Here is a 25,298-nt window from a genome sequence, read left to right as displayed (position 1 = left end):
CTTCACACGTTTTCGGTGCGCGCGAGAAAGAGAGGCTGTTATGCTGACAGACAATACGTGTAAGCGGGTCAGCTAGACGATATTCGTTGCTCTCTGCTATACTCTGCGTTTAGCTGTTAGACATATGCGAATTTACATGCAAAATGACTTTACTCTAATTTCTCTCAAAAGTTTATATTTCCATTTACGACTGGCCCCCACACAGTCCAATGCTCTCAAACCAAAGTAGTTAGGACAAGCCTTTACACTAGAGCCAGAAAACGATATACATACATACATACATGTATGTGTTTATGCATGTGTGGATGTAAAAAATTGCAATCTAATATCCACGGCAAATAGAATTCTTTCTGATTTTTTTTTCGAAAGAAGGCATGGCTATGAGCTAGCTATTTCCATGAAATAACACCAGCAACATTTAGATATTAAGTTCTTTATAAAATATATATATATATGAGATTGCAGGTGTACGGGAGCGAAGGGGTTATGCTAACGCTGGGAAAGTCTAACAAACACGCGCTTCAGGCTCTACCAAATAAACAATTATCAATTAATACAATGCGATTATAATGCTAGACAATGGGGTGAAAGGGATTTAGTTGATTAGATTTGGCTTCGATTGCGGATATTGTTAGTAGAAATGCGGCGGCGGCAACGTTTGCGAGGGCAACGTCGTCGGCTGCTGCTCCCATCAGACAACAGAATCCTTGCGAATCCTGCACTCGAGATAGCATGTGTTCGGGGGGGAGAAAGAGACAAGACAACGGTATTTTATCAGCAATGGAAGGGCTAGGAGTTGGAATAGTTTCAGGGATTTTGTTGCTTAAAACTGTTTTCGCATCACATATAGTTCTCAGTCTGGGGGGCCCGCATAACGCCCACGCCGCCGCCCAGTCGGCTGTAGTTCATGCAGCCGCACAAACGCCATTGGTTCGTCTCTGGGTCGTAGACCTCGATGGTTTTCAAATAGGCGGACCCATCAAAACCGCCCACCGCATACAGCTGTCCATTCACGACGGCCAGGCCAACCCCACTGCGACGAGAGGTCATGGCCACGATGGGGCTCCAGGTGTTGGTCAGTGGATTGTAGCGCTCGGCGGACGAGAGCTCCATGCTATCGTACCGTCCGCCGACGGCGTAAATGTAGTTGTTGAAGACAGCGCAGCCCAGGTGCTTGCTTCGCGTGGACATTGGACTGACGGCCACCCATTTGTTGTGTCTGGGATCGTATCGCTCAACAGTGTTCAACGGACGTTGTCCATCGGAGCCACCAATTGCATATAGGTATCCTCCAAGGACAGCTACCGCCACACCCAGCCGTCGTGTGGTCATCGGGGCCACCTTTGACCATTTGTTCTCCTTGGGGTCGTACCGCTCCACATGATTGAAGCACTGAACGCCATCCTGGCCACCAACCGCATACAGAAAGCCGTCGAGCACGGCCACGCCCACGCTGGTGCGGCAGGAAGTGGTAGGCGCCACGTCGCAGGACCACTGATTGGTTTGCGGATCATACCGCTCGATGCTGTTTAGATAGCTCTGGCCGTCGTGACCGCCCACTGCATACAGCAAATCATTCAACACGGCCACGCCGACTCCGCAGCGCCGCTTGCTCATAGGAGCGATCATTTTCCAGTCATTTGTCTGCGGATCGAAGCGCTCCACGGAGGCTATGGCATCGTCGGAGCACAAGCCACCCACGGCAAACAGCACTTCACCTCGTCGGGTCGGATTGCGAGCTCTGGTGCGCGGACCCTGCATCAGCGGTCGCTCCTGCGGAAGCAGCAGATAGTTCTTGGCCTCGTCCACCAGATCCCGGCAGGCCTCGTCGCTGCGGACCAGGAGATCAGAGCCCACCGTGCCCACCAGGAACTTTGGGGAGAGTAGAGGCAGACGGACATGTTGTAGTACCTGTGCTAGGTGCTGTCGCCGCTCGGCGACATTGTACTTGAGCCAGGACATGACAGCGTTGAAGACCTGCTCCTCCGAGCGCACGTTCAGTTCGTCGCTGCAGATGATGTCCACCAACTGGCCGACGGGCAGCAGCAGAAACTCCTCGCTCTCCATCACCTCCTGGAAGTTGTGCTGCGTGAACGTGTCGGCTATTCGCAACAGTTCCCGGCAAGAGTGTGTGTCGGCAAAGGCGCGGATGCCCAGGCAGTTGGTGGGGTCCAATTGTCGCTTGAGGAACTCGCAGCAGATGTCTTGAATCTCAACCAGTTGCAGCAGACAGGCGGCGGGAAGGAGCGCCTGGACATTGGACTCCTCGACGATGATGTGGGCGGTGTAGCAAAAGTCAATAAGCAGCTCCATGGCGTTCTCGTCGATGTCGCGTATAGTGACCTCCGTCTGGCGCGATTCCTCCAGTTCGCCAGTGAACATGGCACAGAAGTAAGAGCTGCAGGCGGACAGGATGACCCTGTGGGCGAAGATCTTCCGTCCGCCCACGTTCAGGACCACATCGCAGAGCTCCCGATGTCGCCGCAGCATATTGAGTTCCGTGATCGTGACCTTCGGATGTTTTTCGGAAGTGTGAGAGAGGCGGGCGGGCGACGGAGGTCGGTCCACTGCCGTCGATCCAACGGAGCCGCCACCAGCCGTGGAATTACCACCTGTTCCGGTGACAGCAGCATCCCGTGGTTGAGCGGTGGAGCCCGAGCCCGGCAGGTCGCCCATTCTGTTCGCTGCTAAGCGCAGCGGGCCGGAAGCAACCCAACCCCACACGGGGTTGCACTTCTAGCATTGCTCGGTGCTAAGCTCGTCGGATTGTCGTGGGATCTTCCTAGTCTTCTCTATAACACGCACCGTACTACGCGAAAAAAGTTTTAAGTGCACTAAGCGGTAATCTAAAAGGATCGAACAACAAAATAATGGGTGTAAACGGACTCAAGGCACGCGGACGGACGTTGAAGGCACAAGCGAATCAGGAAACATTAAGAGTTAGGGTGGCTTGATGATATTGCCGCCCCTTTCTGTACCCTCCCTACCATGATAACTCGTGTGATATTGTTTGCGGTTATCCCTTATTCAATGTTTATTCATTATTCACATTTTTACTTTATATAGCAGCGGCATAGCAAGATCAATCACGATTCCGCGTTACAAATTTATTCAACCATTGTTGAACTATCAACTTCAATTAACAAAAGAAAATTAGAAACTACAATCATGATTTCAATACAACTTAAATCCTTTCATCTTCAAAAATCAAATTTAACTCAAAATATAACAAGACTCAATCTGACCGAATAACCGTCCGTTTGCTTTGGCACGCATAATCATAATATCATTTATATATTTAGGTCAAATGTCAGAAAATCAATATGGTGATAACAATATTTCACTTACGCAAAACTCCGGCGATGCATGTTCGGTGGGCCCATCGAAGACGCTGTGCAAGGATGCTTTTAAGACAAGTTATCATATTAATTTCTGACAAGATCAGTTATGTGGAATGTACGGATGGTCATTGTCAGAACTTAAAGAAAAATTACTACTAAATCAATACAAAGGTACGCTACATAAGCTAGTACCGAGAAATTACTCTACATAGATCGAAAGTTAAACTACACAAAAGTTAGCGCCTCCGACAGCTCACTACATACGAAGGGATCTGCGTCTTCGCATGCCAGACAGCTGGTCTGATCAATCGATGCTTTCCTCCAAATTCATTCGCCTATGGCGAGGCTCTTCCCATCGGCAAGCCGCACGTGGCGAATACGGGCGAAGTGCCGGGTCTGTTGCTCTCCTTCAAATACGTTCGCCTATGGCGAGGCTTCTCCCATCGGCAAGCCGCACGTGGCGAATACGGGCGAAGTGCCGGGTCTGCTGCGCTTACAACACGCCTTCCGAGATACTGCTCACTGGACTAGCCAGAGCTGAGACTTCCTTTGCCGCGCGTGGCGCGTGTTGGTGAGGCGATGTGGGTGTAGCAGCAAAAGTCACATCCGGTATCCGTTCACTTCCTCATCCAAGTATGACCACGGCTCCGATCAGTGGTCCAAAAATGACTGATGTACTGGTACCATAACCCTCCAAAATGTCGCTCTATGGATTAGCCAGAGCTGGGGCGGGGATGCCGCGCGTGGCGCGTGTGGGTGAGGTTATGCACTAGCCACAGTGGTCACTCAGGTAGACTTCCTTCGATTAGGGCGGTTTTTACAAGGCCGCACGTGGCATGCGGTTGGTGGGATGCCGGGCCAGAGATTTACGCCGTTCGCGGCAATCTGTAGCCTAGGTCACCTTCCAGAATGTTCGCGCCTTTGCTGATCGCAGGGGGCACCTAGCGCGACACGTGTCCGCAGGTGGCAACCCTGCCGTGGCAGGTTGGCTTGAACTGACACCCAGAAAACAAAGTCTCGTCTTGGCCGACCGGTTGCGAAATTAAAAACGGCGCAATCACGCCGCGCTGGCGCTGATGTTGCCGGCCGGCTTCGACAGAACCTCTTCTCCTTTCCTATTACAAAAAAAATACATAGAAATACACGCCACTTAATAGCCTGCCTATGCGGTTAAATTTGTGTGTTCTTATTTACCAGTAGTTGGGTGTAAAAATATATATGATCCTCCTGTTAGCTTAGACTTGGCTGGTGCACACACACTTAGACAGAATTCGAACCGCGTGGGTTGTAATTTTCCGTTTGTATTCTACTTACGGCAGCAGCCTTGCGTCCGTTTACATTCAAAGTTTTAAACGAAGTGAACGAGAACTCTTGACGCGAGAAGCTGGCTGTACGCTGCGGCGTTGCTAAGCACACCTAACGGGATCTTTCCAGATTCTGTTCTCCTTTCTGCCTTCACACGTTTTCGGTGCGCGCGAGAAAGAGAGGCTGTTATGCTGACAGACAATACGTGTAAGCGGGTCAGCTAGACGATATTCGTTGCTCTCTGCTATACTCTGCGTGTAGCTGTTAGACATATGCGAATTTACATGCAAAATGACTTTACTCTAATTTCTCTCAAAAGTTTATATTTCCATTTACGACTGGCCCCCACACAGTCCAATGCTCTCAAACCAAAGTAGTTAGGACAAGCCTTTACACTAGAGCCAGAAAACGATATACATACATACATACATGTATGTGTTTATGCATGTGTGGATGTAAAAAATTGCAATCTAATATCCACGGCAAATAGAATTCTTTCTGATTTTTTTTTCGAAAGAAGGCATGATTATGAGCTAGCTATTTCCATGAAATAACACCAGCAACATTTAGATATTAAGTTCTTTATAAAATATATATATATATGAGATTGCAGGTGTACGGGAGGAAAGGGGTTATGCTAACGCTGGGAAAGTCTAACAAACACGCGCTTCAGGCTCTACCAAATAAACAATTATCAATTAATACAATGCGATTATAATGCTAGACAATGGGGTGAAAGGGATTTAGTTGATTAGATTTGGCTTCGATTGCGGATATTGTTAGTAGAAATGCGGCGGCGGCAACGTTTGCGAGGGCAACGTCGTCGGCTGCTGCTCCCATCAGACAACAGAATCCTTGCGAATCCTGCACTCGAGATAGCATGTGTTCGGTGGGGAGAATGAGACAAGACAACGGTATTTTATCAGCAATGGAAGGGCTAGGAGTTGGAATAGTTTCAGGGATTTTGTTGCTTAAAACTGTTTTCGCATCACATATAGTTCTCAGTCTGGGGGGCCCGCATAACGCCCACGCCGCCGCCCAGTCGGCTGTAGTTCATGCAGCCGCACAAACGCCATTGGTTCGTCTCTGGGTCGTAGACCTCGATGGTTTTCAAATAGGCGGACCCATCAAAACCGCCCACCGCATACAGCTGTCCATTCACGACGGCCAGGCCAACCCCACTGCGACGAGAGGTCATGGCCACGATGGGGCTCCAGGTGTTGGTCAGTGGATTGTAGCGCTCGGCGGACGAGAGCTCCATGCTATCGTACCGTCCGCCGACGGCGTAAATGTAGTTGTTGAAGACAGCGCAGCCCAGGTGCTTGCTTCGCGTGGACATTGGACTGACGGCCACCCATTTGTTGTGTCTGGGATCGTATCGCTCAACAGTATTCAACGGACGTTGTCCATCGGAGCCACCAATTGCATATAGGTATCCTCCAAGGACAGCTACCGCCACACCCAGCCGTCGTGTGGTCATCGGGGCCACCTTTGACCATTTGTTCTCCTTGGGGTCGTACCGCTCCACATGATTGAAGCACTGAACGCCATCCTGGCCACCAACCGCATACAGAAAGCCGTCGAGCACGGCCACGCCCACGCTGGTGCGGCAGGAAGTGGTAGGCGCCACGTCGCAGGACCACTGATTGGTTTGCGGATCATACCGCTCGATGCTGTTTAGATAGCTCTGGCCGTCGTGACCGCCCACTGCATACAGCAAATCATTCAACACGGCCACGCCGACTCCGCAGCGCCGCTTGCTCATAGGAGCGATCATTTTCCAGTCATTTGTCTGCGGATCGAAGCGCTCCACGGAGGCTATGGCATCGTCGGAGCACAAGCCACCCACGGCAAACAGCACTTCACCTCGTCGGGTCGGATTGCGAGCTCTGGTGCGCGGACCCTGCATCAGCGGTCGCTCCTGCGGAAGCAGCAGATAGTTCTTGGCCTCGTCCACCAGATCCCGGCAGGCCTCGTCGCTGCGGACCAGGAGATCAGAGCCCACCGTGCCCACCAGGAACTTTGGGGAGAGTAGAGGCAGACGGACATGTTGTAGTACCTGTGCTAGGTGCTGTCGCCGCTCGGCGACATTGTACTTGAGCCAGGACATGACAGCGTTGAAGACCTGCTCCTCCGAGCGCACGTTCAGTTCGTCGCTGCAGATGATGTCCACCAACTGGCCGACGGGCAGCAGCAGAAACTCCTCGCTCTCCATCACCTCCTGGAAGTTGTGCTGCGTGAACGTGTCGGCTATTCGCAACAGTTCCCGGCAAGAGTGTGTGTCGGCAAAGGCGCGGATGCCCAGGCAGTTGGTGGGGTCCAATTGTCGCTTGAGGAACTCGCAGCAGATGTCTTGAATCTCAACCAGTTGCAGCAGACAGGCGGCGGGAAGGAGCGCCTGGACATTGGACTCCTCGACGATGATGTGGGCGGTGTAGCAAAAGTCAATAAGCAGCTCCATGGCGTTCTCGTCGATGTCGCGTATAGTGACCTCCGTCTGGCGCGATTCCTCCAGTTCGCCAGTGAACATGGCACAGAAGTAAGAGCTGCAGGCGGACAGGATGACCCTGTGGGCGAAGATCTTCCGTCCGCCCACGTTCAGGACCACATCGCAGAGTTCCCGATGGCGCCGCAGCATATTGAGTTCCGTGATCGTGACCTTCGGATGTTTTTCGGAAGTGTGAGAGAGGCGGGCGGGCGACGGAGGTCGGTCCACTGCCGTCGATCCAACGGAGCCGCCACCAGCCGTGGAATTACCACCTGTTCCGGTGACAGCAGCATCCCGTGGTTGAGCGGTGGAGCCCGAGCCCGGCAGATCGCCCATTCTGTTCGCTGCTAAGCGCAGCGGGCCGGAAGCAACCCAACCACACACGGCGTCTATCTTTGCGTCTCTGTTCTCCACGGATACAAAGCACGTCCAGGTCCAGCTGCAGGCGGAAAATTTCGAAAATGCAATCTTGCTGCTGGCTTAAAGCGACCACATCGAAGATTCCTGGCGCGAAATGCACTTCTCAGCAGTGAAAATCGTTTTTCTTTTTGGCCTGGAAAAGTCGAAACACACGATTGATACTACAAACGAAGCTATTCAACCAAATATTAACTGAAATGTATTAGTCTTGTAAATACCTATCGATTGACCATGCTACGCCTACTCTACTCTACTACTCAGAGCCAGACAATGCCAAATGTTTTTACGCGTGTATGTGTGTGTATGTAAATAGTTGCCGGCCGAACTTAGCGGCAAAGAAAAAAGCCCTGCCGGCGCTCAGAGAGAGCAAAGTGCGCGGCTAACTTATTCTATTGAATAATGAACCCTTTACCCATTTGTCCCATTGACGGGCAAAAACCTTTAAAGATCTGTACATCTTTATTTATCTCTTTCAAAGAATATGAATTAGCTTAATAAATACCTATAGATTGTCCCAAAAAAACTCTTCCGTTTTCAGTCCAATGCTCTCAAACCAAAGTAGTTAGGACAAGCCTTGACACTACCCTGCAGTTCCACAATTGAGTTAAGCGCCCAATCATCACGATGCCGACTGCGACGTCGGCAGAGAAGCCAGCGACGCCGGCAGCAGATAGTTCTTGGCCTCGTCCACCAGATCCCGGCAGGCCTCGTCGCTGCGGACCAGGAGATCAGAGCCCACCGTGCCCACCAGGAACTTTGGGGAGAGTAGAGGCAGACGGACATGTTGTAGTACCTGTGCTAGGTGCTGTCGCCGCTCGGCGACATTGTACTTGAGCCAGGACATGACAGCGTTGAAGACCTGCTCCTCCGAGCGCACGTTCAGTTCGTCGCTGCAGATGATGTCCACCAACTGGCCGACGGGCAGCAGCAGAAACTCCTCGCTCTCCATCACCTCCTGGAAGTTGTGCTGCGTGAACGTGTCGGCTATTCGCAACAGTTCCCGGCAAGAGTGTGTGTCGGCAAAGGCGCGGATGCCCAGGCAGTTGGTGGGGTCCAATTGTCGCTTGAGGAACTCGCAGCAGATGTCTTGAATCTCAACCAGTTGCAGCAGACAGGCGGCGGGAAGGAGCGCCTGGACATTGGACTCCTCGACGATGATGTGGGCGGTGTAGCAAAAGTCAATAAGCAGCTCCATGGCGTTCTCGTCGATGTCGCGTATAGTGACCTCCGTCTGGCGCGATTCCTCCAGTTCGCCAGTGAACATGGCACAGAAGTAAGAGCTGCAGGCGGACAGGATGACCCTGTGGGCGAAGATCTTCCGTCCGCCCACGTTCAGGACCACATCGCAGAGTTCCCGATGGCGCCGCAGCATATTGAGTTCCGTGATCGTGACCTTCGGATGTTTTTCGGAAGTGTGAGAGAGGCGGGCGGGCGACGGAGGTCGGTCCACTGCCGTCGATCCAACGGAGCCGCCACCAGCCGTGGAATTACCACCTGTTCCGGTGACAGCAGCATCCCGTGGTTGAGCGATGGAGCCCGAGCCCGGCAGATCGCCCATTCTGTTCGCTGCTAAGCGCAGCGGGCCGGAAGCAACCCAACCCCACACGGCGTCTATCTTTGCGTCTCTGTTCTCCACGGATACAAAGCACGTCCAGGTCCAGCTGCAGGCGGAAAATTTCGAAAATGCAATCTTGCTGCTGGCTTAAAGCGACCACATCGAAGATTCCTGGCGCGAAATGCACTTCTCAGCAGTGAAAATCGTTTTTCTTTTTGGCCTGGAAAAGTCGAAACACACGATTGATACTACAAACGAAGCTATTCAACCAAATATTAACTGAAATGTATTAGTCTTGTAAATACCTATCGATTGACCATGCTACGCCTACTCTACTCTACTACTCAGAGCCAGACAATGCCAAATGTTTTTACGCGTGTATGTGTGTGTATGTAAATAGTTGCCGGCCGAACTTAGCGGCAAAGAAAAAAGCCCTGCCGGCGCTCAGAGAGAGCAAAGTGCGCGGCTAACTTATTCTATTGAATAATGAACCCTTTATCCATTTGTCCCATTGACGGGCAAAAACCTTTAAAGATCTGTACATCTTTATTTATCTCTTTCAAAGAATATGAATTAGCTTAATAAATACCTATAGATTGTCCCAAAAAAACTCTTCCGTTTTCAGTTCAATGCTCTCAAACCAAAGTAGTTAGGACAAGCCTTGACACTACCCTGCAGTTCCACAATTGAGTTAAGCGCCCAATCATCACGATGCCGACTGCGACAACCAGAGCTGAGCGCAACGGCGGCAAAGCGACGCACTCTAAGTCAGGTCCGCAAAGAGAACGCACAAAAAGTAATTTTGGGCTCTTCCTCTCTCGCCATGTCTCAGACGGAAAAGTGCGTGTGAAGGAGGACCAGCAACTAAAATATATAGACTTTTGTGCACCCTTGCCTTTTGAATAATGCGACATTTGTTCGTAAATGATAAAACAACCATTTAAAATAATAGGTTTCTGTTTTAAAATATTTGTATTTCTTAAAAAAAATGTATAGGTTTATTAATATTATTTAATAATATGTGAAGTTTTAAGAATATATTTTTATAAACCGATTTGCATAGTCGGATATGTCTATAAATACCCTGCTTTTATGTGCAAGATGCATAGACCAAACGGGAGATGCCAAAAAACAGAACAACAACGGATTAGCGGAACCGTTGTTGTTGCTTGTTGTTTTTCTGGAAGGCACGCGTCTTTTTTCGTCTTTTTCACTTGCGTTTACTTACGAGTATGTGAAGGAGTTAGAATTGCACGCAATTACGTAGTTAAATAAAATAAACCAGTGGTTTAAAAGTGATACCTATACGATTCCCATGTAAGTCTGTCGCAGACCATTATTTATTTAATCAGTGAGAGTAAAAACAAGTTAATGTGTATTAATAAAATGGAAAATACAAGATTCCCAAAAAAACACGTGGCGGAAAAAAAATAGCTGTGAAAAATTTTAATTTTTGACGTGAAAAACAACAAATGATGCATATAAATAAACAAATGAATGAATCTGTGAAAAAATTTGAAAATCTTATTGAGTTCTAAGTTCCTTGGGACCAAAAATAAGAGATGTTTGTTTTTATAACTTATGATTTTTATACCCGTTACTCGTTCAGTGCTTCAATCATGTGGAGCGGTACGACCCCAAGGAGAACAAATGGTCAAAGGTGGCCCCGATGACCACACGACGGCTGGGTGTGGCGGTAGCTGTCCTTGGAGGATACCTATATGCAATTGGTGGCTCCGATGGACAACGTCCGTTGAACACTGTTGAGCGATACGATCCCAGACACAACAAATGGGTGGCCGTCAGTCCAATGTCCACGCGAAGCAAGCACCTGGGCTGCGCTGTCTTCAACAACTACATTTACGCCGTCGGCGGACGGTACGATAGCATGGAGCTCTCGTCCGCCGAGCGCTACAATCCACTGACCAACACCTGGAGCCCCATCGTGGCCATGACCTCTCGTCGCAGTGGGGTTGGCCTGGCCGTCGTGAATGGACAGCTGTATGCGGTGGGCGGTTTTGATGGGTCCGCCTATTTGAAAACCATCGAGGTCTACGACCCAGAGACGAACCAATGGCGTTTGTGCGGCTGCATGAACTACAGCCGACTGGGCGGCGGCGTGGGCGTTATGCGGGCCCCCCAGACTGAGAACTATATGTGATGCGAAAACAGTTTTAAGCAACAAAATCCCTGAAACTATTCCAACTCCTAGCCCTTCCATTGCTGATAAAATACCGTTGTCTTGTCTCATTCTCCCCCCCGAACACATGCTATCTCGAGTGCAGGATTCGCAAGGATTCTGTTGTCTGATGGGAGCAGCAGCCGACGACGTTGCCCTCGCAAACGTTGCCGCCGCCGCATTTCTACTAACAATATCCGCAATCGAAGCCAAATCTAATCAACTAAATCCCTTTCACCCCATTGTCTAGCATTATAATCGCATTGTATTAATTGATAATTGTTTATTTGGTAGAGCCTGAAGCGCGTGTTTGTTAGACTTTCCCAGCGTTAGCATAACCCCTTTCCTCCCGTACACCTGCAATCTCATATATATATATATTTTATAAAGAACTTAATATCTAAATGTTGCTGGTGTTATTTCATGGAAATAGCTAGCTCATAATCATGCCTTCTTTCGAAAAAAAAATCAGAAAGAATTCTATTTGCCGCGGATATTAGATTGCAATTTTTTACATCCACACATGCATAAACACATACATGTATGTATGTATGTATATCGTTTTCTGGCTCTAGTGTAAAGGCTTGTCCTAACTACTTTGGTTTGAGAGCATTGGACTGAAAACGGAAAAGTTTTTTTGGGACAATCTATAGGTATTTATTAAGCTAATTCATATTCTTTGAAAGAGATAAATAAAGATGTACAGATCTTTAAAGGTCCACAAACCGCGAAAACCTGTGACGCCCACAAAAATTTTAACTGAAATGTATTGGTGTCGTCAATACCTATCGATTGATCCAAAAATAAATTTGCCACGCCCACTCTAACGCCCATAACACTTAAATCTGTCTACCGCCGGTAGGTGGCGCATTTTAGTCTCGCTTTGCTGCTTGCATATCTCCATTTCCCTTTGAGTAACGGGTATCTGATAGTCGAGGTACTCGACTATAGCGTTCTTCCTTGTTTGTATTAATAACATTAAAGCACAATTTTTATTTTTGTGTAAGTAAACAAACATGGCTATTTAAATAAAAATCTCAAACATCTCTATTTTTCCGTTCCTGGAAAAGTGGTATTTTTTCCGCATCTGCAAAATAAATAAATGATTTAATAAATAATAAAAAATATACATAAATAATTTTTTACAACAAAATAAAATAAATCAAGTGATCGAAAACAAAAGTTTGCTAATTTCGTCTCGATATTTTTTGCATTTTCTTATATTTTTAGACAAGGCTGAAGGTAAATCTATAAAAAAATGGAAGGCTAAATCGTTCCATCTTAAGCATATTATCCGAGGAACTTGTTCTGTCCCACAACTTACTTATTAAGTAAGTTTTTATTGAGGCTGAAAGTAACTATTGTTTTTAAGTTTAATTTTTAAAAGACTTCTGGGATTTTTACATTGAATGCCAAAGATAACATTTCTTTTATTATAAATAAATCTTACAAATAACGATTACTTTCGGTCACTCGTTTTTATTCTCGTCTTGTTTTATTTTTAAAACTAATTTTTTTCTAATACTAGATGCAATCCCTCGGAGCCTCCCGAAAAGGCGCTGCAGAAGGCAATGCGGTGCGTTAAAAACTTGAGTTGTACCAAAAAAAAGGCAACGCCGGCACCAGATGCTGAGGAGGAGGTGCCAGCGACCCCGATAACACCGGAAACCCCCGAGCTCAAATTTTAAAATAAACAAATAAAAACAAGGAAGAACGCTATAGTCGAGTACCTCGACTATCAGATATCCGTTACTCAAAGGGAAATGGAGATATGCAAGCAGCAAAGCGAGATTAAAATGCGCCACCTACCGGCGGTAGACAGATTTAAGCGTTATGGGCGTTGGAGTGGGCGTGGCAAATTTATTTTTGGATCAATCGATAGGTATTGACGACACCAATACATTTCAGTTAAAATTTTTTATCTAGCATGCAAATTGTGGGCGTCACAGGTTTTCGCGGTTTGTGGGCGTTTAAGTGGGCGTGGCAAACGCGCCTTTGCCGACACACACTCTTGCCGGGAACTGTTGCGAATAGCCGACACGTTCACGCAGCACAACTTCCAGGAGGTGATGGAGAGCGAGGAGTTTCTGCTGCTGCCCGTCGGCCAGTTGGTGGACATCATCTGCAGCGACGAACTGAACGTGCGCTCGGAGGAGCAGGTCTTCAACGCTGTCATGTCCTGGCTCAAGTACAATGTCGCCGAGCGGCGACAGCACCTAGCACAGGTACTACAACATGTCCGTCTGCCTCTACTCTCCCCAAAGTTCCTGGTGGGCACGGTGGGCTCTGATCTCCTGGTCCGCAGCGACGAGGCCTGCCGGGATCTGGTGGACGAGGCCAAGAACTATCTGCTGCTTCCGCAGGAGCGACCGCTGATGCAGGGTCCGCGCACCAGAGCTCGCAATCCGACCCGACGAGGTGAAGTGCTGTTTGCCGTGGGTGGCTTGTGCTCCGACGATGCCATAGCCTCCGTGGAGCGCTTCGATCCGCAGACAAATGACTGGAAAATGATCGCTCCTATGAGCAAGCGGCGCTGCGGAGTCGGCGTGGCCGTGTTGAATGATTTGCTGTATGCAGTGGGCGGTCACGACGGCCAGAGCTATCTAAACAGCATCGAGCGGTATGATCCGCAAACCAATCAGTGGTCCTGCGACGTGGCGCCTACCACTTCCTGCCGCACCAGCGTGGGCGTGGCCGTGCTCGACGGCTTTCTGTATGCGGTTGGTGGCCAGGATGGCGTTCAGTGCTTCAATCATGTGGAGCGGTACGACCCCAAGGAGAACAAATGGTCAAAGGTGGCCCCGATGACCACACGACGGCTGGGTGTGGCGGTAGCTGTCCTTGGAGGATACCTATATGCAATTGGTGGCTCCGATGGACAACGTCCGTTGAACACTGTTGAGCGATACGATCCCAGACACAACAAATGGGTGGCCGTCAGTCCAATGTCCACGCGAAGCAAGCACCTGGGCTGCGCTGTCTTCAACAACTACATTTACGCCGTCGGCGGACGGTACGATAGCATGGAGCTCTCGTCCGCCGAGCGCTACAATCCACTGACCAACACCTGGAGCCCCATCGTGGCCATGACCTCTCGTCGCAGTGGGGTTGGCCTGGCCGTCGTGAATGGACAGCTGTATGCGGTGGGCGGTTTTGATGGGTCCGCCTATTTGAAAACCATCGAGGTCTACGACCCAGAGACGAACCAATGGCGTTTGTGCGGCTGCATGAACTACAGCCGACTGGGCGGCGGCGTGGGCGTTATGCGGGCCCCCCAGACTGAGAACTATATGTGATGCGAAAACAGTTTTAAGCAACAAAATCCCTGAAACTATTCCAACTCCTAGCCCTTCCATTGCTGATAAAATACCGTTGTCTTGTCTCATTCTCCCCACCGAACACATGCTATCTCGAGTGCAGGATTCGCAAGGATTCTGTTGTCTGATGGGAGCAGCAGCCGACGACGTTGCCCTCGCAAACGTTGCCGCCGCCGCATTTCTACTAACAATATCCGCAATCGAAGCCAAATCTAATCAACTAAATCCCTTTCACCCCATTGTCTAGCATTATAATCGCATTGTATTAATTGATAATTGTTTATTTGGTAGAGCCTGAAGCGCGTGTTTGTTAGACTTTCCCAGCGTTAGCATAACCCCTTTCCTCCCGTACACCTGCAATCTCATATATATATATATTTTATAAAGAACTTAATATCTAAATGTTGCTGGTGTTATTTCATGGAAATAGCTAGCTCATAATCATGCCTTCTTTCGAAAAAAAAATCAGAAAGAATTCTATTTGCCGCGGATATTAGATTGCAATTTTTTACATCCACACATGCATAAACACATACATGTATGTATGTATGTATATCGTTTTCTGGCTCTAGTGTAAAGGCTTGTCCTAACTACTTTGGTTTGAGAGCATTGGACTGAAAACGGAAAAGTTTTTTTGGGACAATCTATAGGTATTTATTAAGCTAATTCATATTCTTTGAAAGAGATAAATAAAGATGTACAGATCTTTAAAGGCCCACAAACCGCGAAAACCTGTGACGCCCACAAAAATTTTAACTGAAATGTATTGGTGTCGTCAATACCTATCGATTGATCCAAAAATAAATTTGCCACGCCCACTCTAACGCCCATAACACTTAAATCTGTCTACCGCCGGTAGGTGGCGCATTTTAGTCTCGCTTTGCTGCTTGCATATCTCCATTTCCCTTTGAGTAACGGGTATCTGATAGTCGAGGTACTCGACTATAGCGTTCTTCCTTGTTTGTATTAATAACATTAAAGCACAATTTTTATTTTTGTGTAAGTAAACAAACATGGCTATTTAAATAAAAATCTCAAACATCTCTATTTTTCCGTTCCTGGAAAAGTGGTATTTTTTCCGCATCTGCAAAATAAATAAATGATTTAATAAATAATAAAAAATATACATAAATAATTTTTTACAACAAAATAAAATAAATCAAGTGATCGAAAACAAAAGTTTGCTAATTTCGTCTCGATATTTTTTGCATTTTCTTATATTTTTAGACAAGGCTGAAGGTAAATCTATAAAAAAATGGAAGGCTAAATCGTTCCATCTTAAGCATATTATCCGAGGAACTTGTTCTGTCCCACAACTTACTTATTAAGTAAGTTTTTATTGAGGCTGAAAGTAACTATTGTTTTTAAGTTTAATTTTTAAAAGACTTCTGGGATTTTTACATTGAATGCCAAAGATAACATTTCTTTTATTATAAATAAATCTTACAAATAACGATTACTTTCGGTCACTCGTTTTTATTCTCGTCTTGTTTTATTTTTAAAACTAATTTTTTTCTAATACTAGATGCAATCCCTCGGAGCCTCCCGAAAAGGCGCTGCAGAAGGCAATGCGGTGCGTTAAAAACTTGAGTTGTACCAAAAAAAAGGCAACGCCGGCACCAGATGCTGAGGAGGAGGTGCCAGCGACCCCGATAACACCGGAAACCCCCGAGCTCAAATTTTAAAATAAACAAATAAAAACAAGGAAGAACGCTATAGTCGAGTACCTCGACTATCAGATATCCGTTACTCAAAGGGAAATGGAGATATGCAAGCAGCAAAGCGAGATTAAAATGCGCCACCTACCGGCGGTAGACAGATTTAAGCGTTATGGGCGTTGGAGTGGGCGTGGCAAATTTATTTTTGGATCAATCGATAGGTATTGACGACACCAATACATTTCAGTTAAAATTTTTTATCTAGCATGCAAATTGTGGGCGTCACAGGTTTTCGCGGTTTGTGGGCGTTTAAGTGGGCGTGGCAAACTTTTTTTTGGGTCAATCGATAGGTATTGATAAGAACAATACATTTCAGTTAAAATTTTCTATCTAGCATCAAAACTGTAGGAGTTACAGTTTTGGGCGGTTTGTGGGCGTTAGAGTGGGCGTGGCAGTCTACTGAAACAAACTTGCGCTGCGTAAGAAGCTCAGGAATCTGTACGCCAAATCTCAATAGCCTAGCTCTCATAGTTTCCGAGATCTCAGCGTTCATCCGGACAGACAGACGGACAGACGGACAGACGGACATGGCTAGATCGACTCAGCTAGTGATCCTGATCAAGAATATATATACTTTATGGGGTCGGAAACGCTTCCTTCTGCCTGTTACATACTTTCCGACGAATCTAGTATACCCTTTTACTCTACGAGTAACGGGTATAAAAATCATAAGTTATAAAAACAAACATCTCTTATTTTTGGTCCCAAGGAACTTAGCACTCACTAAGATTTTCAAATTTTTTCACAGATTCATTTATTTGTTTATTTATATGCATCATTTGTTGTTTTTCACGTCAAAAATTAAAATTTTTCACTGCTATTTTTTTTCCGCCACGTGTTTTTTCGGGAATCTTGTATTTTCCATTTTTTTAATACACATTAACTTGTTTTTACTCTCACTGATTAAATAAATAATGGTCTGCGACAGACTTACATGGGAATCGTATAGGTATCACTTTTAAACCACTGGTTTATTTTATTTAACTACGTAATTGCGTGCAATTCTAACTCCTTCACATACTCGTAAGTAAACGCAAGTGAAAAAGACGAAAAAAGACGCGTGCCTTCCAGAAAAACAACAAGCAACAACAACGGTTCCGCTAATCCGTTGTTGTTCTGTTTTTTGGCATGTCCCGTTTGGTCTATGCATCTTGCACATAAAAGCAGGGTATTTATAGACATATCCGACTGTGCAAATCGGTTTATAAAAATATATTCTTAAAACTTCACATATTATTAAATAATATTAATAAACCTATACATTTTTTTTAAGAAATACAAATATTTTAAAACAGAAACCTATTGTTTTAAATGGTTGTTTTATCATTTACGAACAAATGTCGCAATATTCAAAAGGCAAGGGTGCACAAAAGTCTATATATTTTAGTTGCTGGTCCTCCTTCACACGCACTTTTCCGTCTGAGACATGGCGAGAGAGGAAGAGCCCAAAATTACTTTTTGTGCGTTCTCTTTGCGGACCTGACTTAGAGTGCGTCGCTTTGCCGCCGTTGCGCTCAGCTCTGCCGGCGTCGCTGGCTTCTCTGCCGACGTCGCAGTCGGCATCGTGATGATTGGGCGCTTAACTCAATTGTGGAACTGCAGGGTAGTGTCAAGGCTTGTCCTAACTACTTTGGTTTGAGAGCATTGGACTGAAAACGGAAGAGTTTTTTTGGGACAATCTATAGGTATTTATTAAGCTAATTCATATTCTTTGAAAGAGATAAATAAAGATGTACAGATCTTTAAAGGTTTTTGCCCGTCAATGGGACAAATGGGTAAAGGGTTCATTATTCAATAGAATAAGTTAGCCGCGCACTTTGCTCTCTCTGAGCGCCGGCAGGGCTTTTTTCTTTGCCGCTAAGTTCGGCCGGCAACTATTTACATACACACACATACACGCGTAAAAACATTTCGCATTGTCTGGCTCTGAGTAGTAGAGTAGAGTAGGCGTAGCATGGTCAATCGATAGGTATTTACAAGACTAATACATTTCAGTTAATATTTGGTTGAATAGCTTCGTTTGTAGTATCAATCGTGTGTTTCGACTTTTCCAGGCCAAAAAGAAAAACGATATTCACTGCTGAAAAGTGCATTTCGCGCCAGGAATCTTCGATGTGGTCGCTTTAAGCCAGCAGCAAGATTGCATTTTCGAAATTTTCCGCCTGCAGCTGGCCCTGGACGTGCTTTGTATCCGTGGAGAACAGAGACGCAAAGATAGACGCCGTGTGGGGTTGGGTTGCTTCCGGCCCGCTGCGCTTAGCAGCGAACAGAATGGGCGACCTGCCGGGCTCGGGCTCCACCGCTCAACCACGGGATGCTGCTGTCACCGGAACAGGTGGTAATTCCACGGCTGGTGGCGGCTCCGTTGGATCGACGGCAGTGGACCGACCTCCGTCGCCCGCCCGCCTCTCTCACACTTCCGAAAAACATCCGAAGGTCACGATCACGGAACTCAATATGCTGCGGCGCCATCGGGAGCTCTGCGATGTGGTCCTGAACGTGGGCGGACGGAAGATCTTCGCCCACAGGGTCATCCTGTCCGCCTGCAGCTCTTAATTCTGTGCCATGTTCACTGGCGAACTGGAGGAATCGCGCCAGACGGAGGTCACTATACGCGACATCGACGAGAACGCCATGGAGCTGCTTATTGACTTTTGCTACACCGCCCACATCATCGTCGAGGAGTCCAATGTCCAGGCGCTCCTTCCCGCCGCCTGTCTGCAGCAACTGGTTGAGATTCAAGACATCTGCTGCGAGTTCCTCAAGCGACAATTGGACCCCACCAACTGCCTGGGCATCCGCGCCTTTGCCGACACACACTCTTGCCGGGAACTGTTGCGAATAGCCGACACGTTCACGCAGCACAACTTCCAGGAGGTGATGGAGAGCGAGGAGTTTCTGCTGCTGCCCGTCGGCCAGTTGGTGGACATCATCTGCAGCGACGAACTGAACGTGCGCTCGGAGGAGCAGGTCTTCAACGCTGTCATGTCCTGGCTCAAGTACAATGTCGCCGAGCGGCGACAGCACCTAGCACAGGTACTACAACATGTCCGTCTGCCTCTACTCTCCCCAAAGTTCCTGGTGGGCACGGTGGGCTCTGATCTCCTGGTCCGCAGCGACGAGGCCTGCCGGGATCTGGTGGACGAGGCCAAGAACTATCTGCTGCTTCCGCAGGAGCGACCGCTGATGCAGGGTCCGCGCACCAGACCTCGCAATCCGACCCGACGAGGTGAAGTGATGTTTGCCGTGGGTGGCTTGTCCTCCGACGATGCCATAGCCTCCGTGGAGCGCTTCGATCCGCAGACAAATGACTGGAAAATGGTCGCTCCTATGAGCAAGCGGCGCTGCGGAGTCGGCGTGGCCGTGTTGAATGATTGTATGCAGTGGGCGGTCACGACGGCCAGAGCTATCTAAACAGCATCGAGCGGTATGATCCGCAAACCAATCAGTGGTCCTGCGACGTGGCGCCTACCACTTCCTGCCGCACCAGCGTGGGCGTGGCCGTGCTCGACGGCTTTCTGTATGCGGTTGGTGGCCAGGATGGCGTTCAGTGCTTCAATCATGTGGAGCGGTACGACCCCAAGGAGAACAAATGGTCAAAGGTGGCCCCGATGACCACACGACGGCTGGGTGTGGCGGTAGCTGTCCTTGGAGGATACCTATATGCAATTGGTGGCTCCGATGGACAACGTCCGTTGAACACTGTTGAGCGATACGATCCCAGACACAACAAATGGGTGGCCGTCAGTCCAATGTCCACGCGAAGCAAGCACCTGGGCTGCGCTGTCTTCAACAACTACATTTACGCCGTCGGCGGACGGTACGATAGCATGGAGCTCTCGTCTGACCAACACCTGGAGCCCCATCGTGGCCATGACCTCTCGTCGCAGTGGGGTTGGCCTGGCCGTCGTGAATGGACAGCTGTATGCGGTGGGCGGTTTTGATGGGTCCGCCGATTTGAAAACCATCGAGGTCTACGACCCAGAGACGAACCAATGGCGTTTGTGCGGCTGAATGAACTACAGCCGACTGGGCGGCGGCGTGGGCGTTATGCGGGCCCCCCAGACTGAGAACTATATGTGATGCGAAAACAGTTTTAAGCAACAAAATCCCTGAAACTATTCCAACTCCTAGCCCTTCCATTGCTGATAAAATACCGTTGTCTTGTCTCTTTCTCCCCCCCGAACACATGCTATCTCGAGTGCAGGATTCGCAAGGATTCTGTTGTCTGATGGGAGCAGCAGCAGACGACGTTGCCCTCGCAAACGTTGCCGCCGCCGCATTTCTACTAACAATATCCGCAATCGAAGCCAAATCTAATCAACTAAGTCCCTTTCACCCCATTGTCTAGCATTATAATCGCATTGTATTAATTGTTAATTGTTTATTTGGTAGAGCCTGAAGCGCGTGTTTGTTAGACTTTCCCAGCGTTAGCATAACCCCTTCGCTCCCGTACACCTGCAATCTCATATATATATATATTTTATAAAGAACTTAATATCTAAATGTTGCTGGTGTTATTTCATGGAAATAGCTAGCTCATAATCATGCCTTCTTTCGAAAAAAAAATCAGAAAGAATTCTATTTGCCGCGGATATTAGATTGCAATTTTTTACATCCACACATGCATAAACACATACATGTATGTATGTATGTATATCGTTTTCTGGCTCTAGTGTAAAGGCTTGTCCTAACTACTTTGGTTTGAGAGCATTGGACTGAAAACGGAAAAGTTTTTTTGGGACAATCTATAGGTATTTATTAAGCTAATTCATATTCTTTGAAAGAGATAAATAAAGATGTACAGATCTTTAAAGGCCCACAAACCGCGAAAACCTGTGACGCCCACAACTTGCATGCTAGATAAAAAATTTTAACTGAAATGTATTGGTGTCGTCAATACCTATCGATTGATCCAAAAATAAATTTGCCACGCCCACTCTAACGCTCATAACACTTAAATCTGTCTACCGCCGATAGGTGGCGCATTTTAGTCTCGCTTTGCTGCTTGCATATCTCCATTTCCCTTTGAGTAACGGGTATCTGATAGTCGAGGTACTCGACTATAGCGTTCTTCCTTGTTTTTAAATGATTTGGCTTTCATCACAAAATAATTGTAGAGATGATTTACCATTTCGTTTTGAACATTGCACTAAGTTCGCCCTGAACTTTTGGGGTTGTTTGCATTTTAATATTTATTCATCTTTGTTATTTCCGTGTTCGCACTGAACAACGGAAAAATTTCACTTTATATGTATTTTTATATATATATTTATTTCCATTTTTTTTTGTATTGCATATTTATATATATTGCTTTTCATACTGCACCATCACTGTTTTCTTTTGCTATCCATATTATTTTTCTTTTCACCTCCACACTTGTTCTATTTCTTTTGGTGTATTTACTTATATTAACTTACACTAAAATTATCTTCATATTCCTGTGGGTTCTCACTTCTGGTCTCCTGATCCTGAAAGGGCCGTTCGACTGCGCCAGTTATGTATAGATGAGCGTAATGCCAAGTGTTTGGTTGTTTTCTGGCAGAAAATAATAACGCTGCCGCTCAGTTTGAGTTTGAAATCCAGATTAAAGTTTATTACTCAGCTTGGGTTTATGTATACCCTCGCTGCACGAAAATGTCTTATTCAGCTAATTACAATGTTCGTAATTCTAAGTGTAAGTATATGTGTAAGTATGTGTGCCGGCAACCGATGTTGCGACAGAGCTACATCCTGCTTGTTGTTGATGCTGCACTTTCTGGTTAGAATGGGCGGCCACTGACCGATCGTTGGCCGCCGTCCAGGGTAGCACGAGGTGGTTTGGTTGGGGGGTCCGTACGTAACTCGGGCGCCTATAAGTTCATCCCCTGCAGTACCATTCAGCGCTTATTGAGCACTCAATCACTGCAAAAAGCTCATCACTCAGCGCTCAATGAGCGCACAATTTGTATGGAGCTATGTGCTGAAATTAACATAGGCATGTCCTAGGGTTCATCAGTGCTCAAAAAATAGCACTCATTGAGCGCTTTTTTGAGCACCCTCCTGAGCGCTCGATTGAGCAGCTGAAAAAGCACACGTTCAGCACATGTTGAGCGCTCGATTGAGCAGCTGAAAAAGCGCACGTTCAGCACATGTTGAGCGCTCGATTGAGCCGCGATAAAAGCACACATTCAGCACACGTTGAGCGCTCATTCAAGCAGCGAAAAAGCGCACTTTCAGCGCACGTTGAGCGCTTAGCAGCAAAAAAAATTTCAGTTGTAATTTTTATTTTTATTTGTTTATTTTAAAAATTGAGCTCGGGGGTTTCCGGTGTTATCGGGGTCGCTGGCACCTCCTCCTCAGCATCTGGTTTTTAACGCACCGCATTGCCTTCTGCAGCGCCTTTTCGGGAGGCTCCGAGGGATCGACCATGGCGATTGCATCTAGTATTAAAAAAAAATTAGTTTTAAAAATAAAACAAGACGAGAATAAAAACGAGTGACCGAAAGTAATTTGTATTTATTTGTAAGATTTATTTATAATAAAAGAAATGTTATCTTTGGCATTCAATGTAAAAATCCCAGAAGTCTTTTAAAAATTAAACTTACAAACAATAGTTACTTTCAGCCTCAATAAAAACTTACTTAATAAGTAAGTTGTGGGACAGAACAAGTTCCTCGGATAATATGCTTAAGATGGAACGATTTAGCCTTCCATTTTTTTATAGATTTACCTTCAGCCTTGTCTAAAAATATAAGAAAATGCAAAAAATATCGAGAAGAAATTAGCAAACTTTTGTTTTCGGTCACTTGATTTATTTTATTTTGTTGTAAACAATTATTACGAAAAATAAACCACACATTATTTATGTATTTTATATTATTTATTAAAACATTTATTTATTTTGCAGTTGCGGAAAAAAATAACACTTTTCCAGGAACTGAAAATTGGAGATGTTTGAGATTTTTATTTAAATACGTACACAAAAGTAAGAATTGTTGTTAAATGTTATTAATATTCATTTTTATCGAATTTTAACCACAAATTTAAGTTTTAAAAACAAACATCTCTTATTTTTTGTCCCTAGAAACTTTGCACTCAATAAGATTTTTAAATTCTTTCACAGATTTGTTTATTATATGCACCATTTGTTGCTTTTCACGTCAAAAATTAATATTTTTCACAGCTATTTTTTTCCGCCACGTGTTATTTTGGGAATCTTGTATTTCCCTTATTTTTAATATAGATTATCTTGTTTTTTACTCTCACTGTTTTCAATATTATTAGTCTGCGACAGACTTACCTGGGAATCGTTTCTTTTTCACTTTTAAGGCACTAATTTAATTTAATTTAGTAAATTGCTGGTATGTTTGCTTCAACTTCTAACTCCTTCACTAAAGTAAACGCAAGTGAAAAGACGAAAAAAGGCGCGTGCCTTCCAGAAAAACAACAAGCAACAACAACAACGGTTCCGCTAAGCCGTTGTTGTTTTATTTTGCATGTCCCGTTTGGTCTATGCATCTTGCACATAAAAGCAGGGTATTTATAGACATATTCGACTATGCAAATCGGTTTATAAAAATATATTTTTAAAACTTTACATATTATTAAATTATATTAATAAACATATAAATTTGTTTAAGAAATACAAATATTTTAAAACAGAAACCTATTATTTTAAATCGTTGTTTTATCATTTACGAACAAATGTCGCACTATTCAAAAGGCAAGGGTGCACAAAAGTCTATATATTTTAGTTGCTGGGCCTCCTTCCCATCACACGCACTTTTCCGTCTGAGACATGGAGAGAGAGGGAGAGCCCAAAATTACTTTTTGTGCGTTCTCTTTGCGGACCCGACTGAGAGCGCGTCGCTTTGCGCTCAGCTCTGCCGGCGTCGCTGGCTTCTCTGCCGACGTCGCAGTCGGCTTCGTGATGATTGGGCGCTTAACTCAATTGTGGAACTGCAGGGCATTTACAAATATCTACATACATTCACATATAGTTTTAACTCCACCATCCCGAGCCGACTAATTAAAGTTTTCCGTCGGTCATCCGGTTAAAAATAATAAAACAAAAATTACACCAACCGACGTGAACATTTTTTTTGGTCATTGTGTTTTATTTACCACCGTCAAACTTTTTAGTATTTTTTCGGTATTTGGTATTTACTACGTAAAATCTATTTATCCAGGGAAAATAATACCAGCACTCCACCGCATGCATAGCATCCTCCGTTCACCATTTTTTTTTGGTATATTTCAGTAATTTCCCCTCGGAATATTAAATTAAATTAAAACAATACTCTAATACTAAATAATCAACCAATAACTTCCTCCGGCCAACAACTTATTGACAAATTTTGGTATTTTTCTTCATTCAGACATTTAAATAGAGGCGGAATAATACAATTACTCCACCGGGGTCTACATATTAACACATATTTGGTATTTTTTCCCCCTCAATTTATTTCAAACGCAAAAAATACCAACACTAAAAAACAAGATATATACCAAACTTGATCCCAATTACAATATACATATACCAAAAAGGTTAAATATTATAGTATTATTTCTCCACGGGTGATATACGAACTCATCACTCACCGTTCCTAATCCGTATCATTGGGTTTTTAATTCCGTAAAGTAACCAGGTCGGTACTTGCTTCCAATTTCTATTTCTCCGATCCACTACTTTTTTTGTCGACACCTCGTTCCACTGTTCCAGAAGTGGGGCAGGTTTCCTATTTATCCGACATAAACAAGGGCGAGCAAATTCTGACCCAAAAAAAAATCATTTCTTTTAAATGTCCGTTGGAAGTGATAACAACAATTTGTATGTTCTACCTGCCGTAGTCCCAGGCATACCTCGTCGCCCCGAAAAAGGGTCACCCGTGCAAACGTCAAAATGGCTCTAACACCTTCCCAAATCGCTCTAAGCAAATTTACTGAGGTCTCAGATCGGCTGAGTGAGTTTGAATCCAGAGCAAACACTCCTT

General features: G+C 45.9%; 5 protein-coding genes, 1 long non-coding RNA gene and 1 pseudogene across 6 annotated transcripts; 3 read left to right on the top strand and 4 right to left on the bottom strand.

Annotated features, from left to right (window-relative positions):
- Positions 1 to 417: 417 nt before the first annotated feature.
- LOC139354612 (kelch-like protein diablo) lies at positions 418 to 2,714 on the bottom strand. Its single transcript, XM_070998872.1, has one exon. It carries the CDS (start codon positions 2,674 to 2,676, stop codon positions 841 to 843), a length of 1,836 nt encoding a protein of 611 aa, XP_070854973.1. The 5' UTR covers positions 2,677 to 2,714; the 3' UTR covers positions 418 to 840.
- A 2,497-nt stretch (positions 2,715 to 5,211) lies between these two features.
- LOC139354608 (kelch-like protein diablo) lies at positions 5,212 to 7,485 on the bottom strand. The gene has a single exon (XM_070998868.1). It carries the CDS (start codon positions 7,468 to 7,470, stop codon positions 5,635 to 5,637), a length of 1,836 nt encoding a protein of 611 aa, XP_070854969.1. The 5' UTR covers positions 7,471 to 7,485; the 3' UTR covers positions 5,212 to 5,634.
- A 673-nt stretch (positions 7,486 to 8,158) lies between these two features.
- On the bottom strand, positions 8,159 to 9,367 carry LOC139354609 (kelch-like protein diablo). The gene has a single exon (XM_070998869.1). It carries the CDS (start codon positions 9,110 to 9,112, stop codon positions 8,174 to 8,176), a length of 939 nt encoding a protein of 312 aa, XP_070854970.1. The 5' UTR covers positions 9,113 to 9,367; the 3' UTR covers positions 8,159 to 8,173.
- Positions 9,368 to 9,932: 565 nt separating this feature from the next.
- On the top strand, positions 9,933 to 11,270 carry LOC139354630 (kelch-like protein diablo). Its single transcript, XM_070998883.1, has 2 exons — positions 9,933 to 9,953; positions 10,719 to 11,270. Exons 1-2 carry the CDS (start codon positions 9,933 to 9,935, stop codon positions 11,268 to 11,270), a joined length of 573 nt encoding a protein of 190 aa, XP_070854984.1.
- Positions 11,271 to 13,282: 2,012 nt separating this feature from the next.
- On the top strand, positions 13,283 to 14,902 carry LOC139354620 (kelch-like protein diablo). The gene has a single exon (XM_070998878.1). It carries the CDS (start codon positions 13,358 to 13,360, stop codon positions 14,582 to 14,584), a length of 1,227 nt encoding a protein of 408 aa, XP_070854979.1. The 5' UTR covers positions 13,283 to 13,357; the 3' UTR covers positions 14,585 to 14,902.
- Positions 14,903 to 18,335: 3,433 nt separating this feature from the next.
- On the top strand, positions 18,336 to 20,765 carry LOC139354624 (kelch-like protein diablo; annotated as a pseudogene).
- A 1,807-nt stretch (positions 20,766 to 22,572) lies between these two features.
- Positions 22,573 to 24,383, bottom strand: LOC139354626 (uncharacterized). Its single transcript, XR_011605565.1, has 3 exons — positions 23,606 to 24,383; positions 22,947 to 23,047; positions 22,573 to 22,745 (listed from the first exon to the last, which is right to left on the bottom strand). It is a non-coding gene; the product is annotated as an uncharacterized lncRNA (long non-coding RNA).
- Between the last annotated feature and the right edge of the window lie 915 nt (positions 24,384 to 25,298).

The sequence above is a fragment of the Drosophila suzukii genome, unplaced genomic scaffold (genome assembly GCF_043229965.1).
Source record: "Drosophila suzukii unplaced genomic scaffold, CBGP_Dsuzu_IsoJpt1.0 scf_11, whole genome shotgun sequence".
Classification (NCBI taxonomy): domain Eukaryota; kingdom Metazoa; phylum Arthropoda; class Insecta; order Diptera; family Drosophilidae; genus Drosophila; species Drosophila suzukii.
Note: the sequence above shows the minus strand (reverse complement) of the source record. Positions and strands in the feature narration are given on the sequence as shown.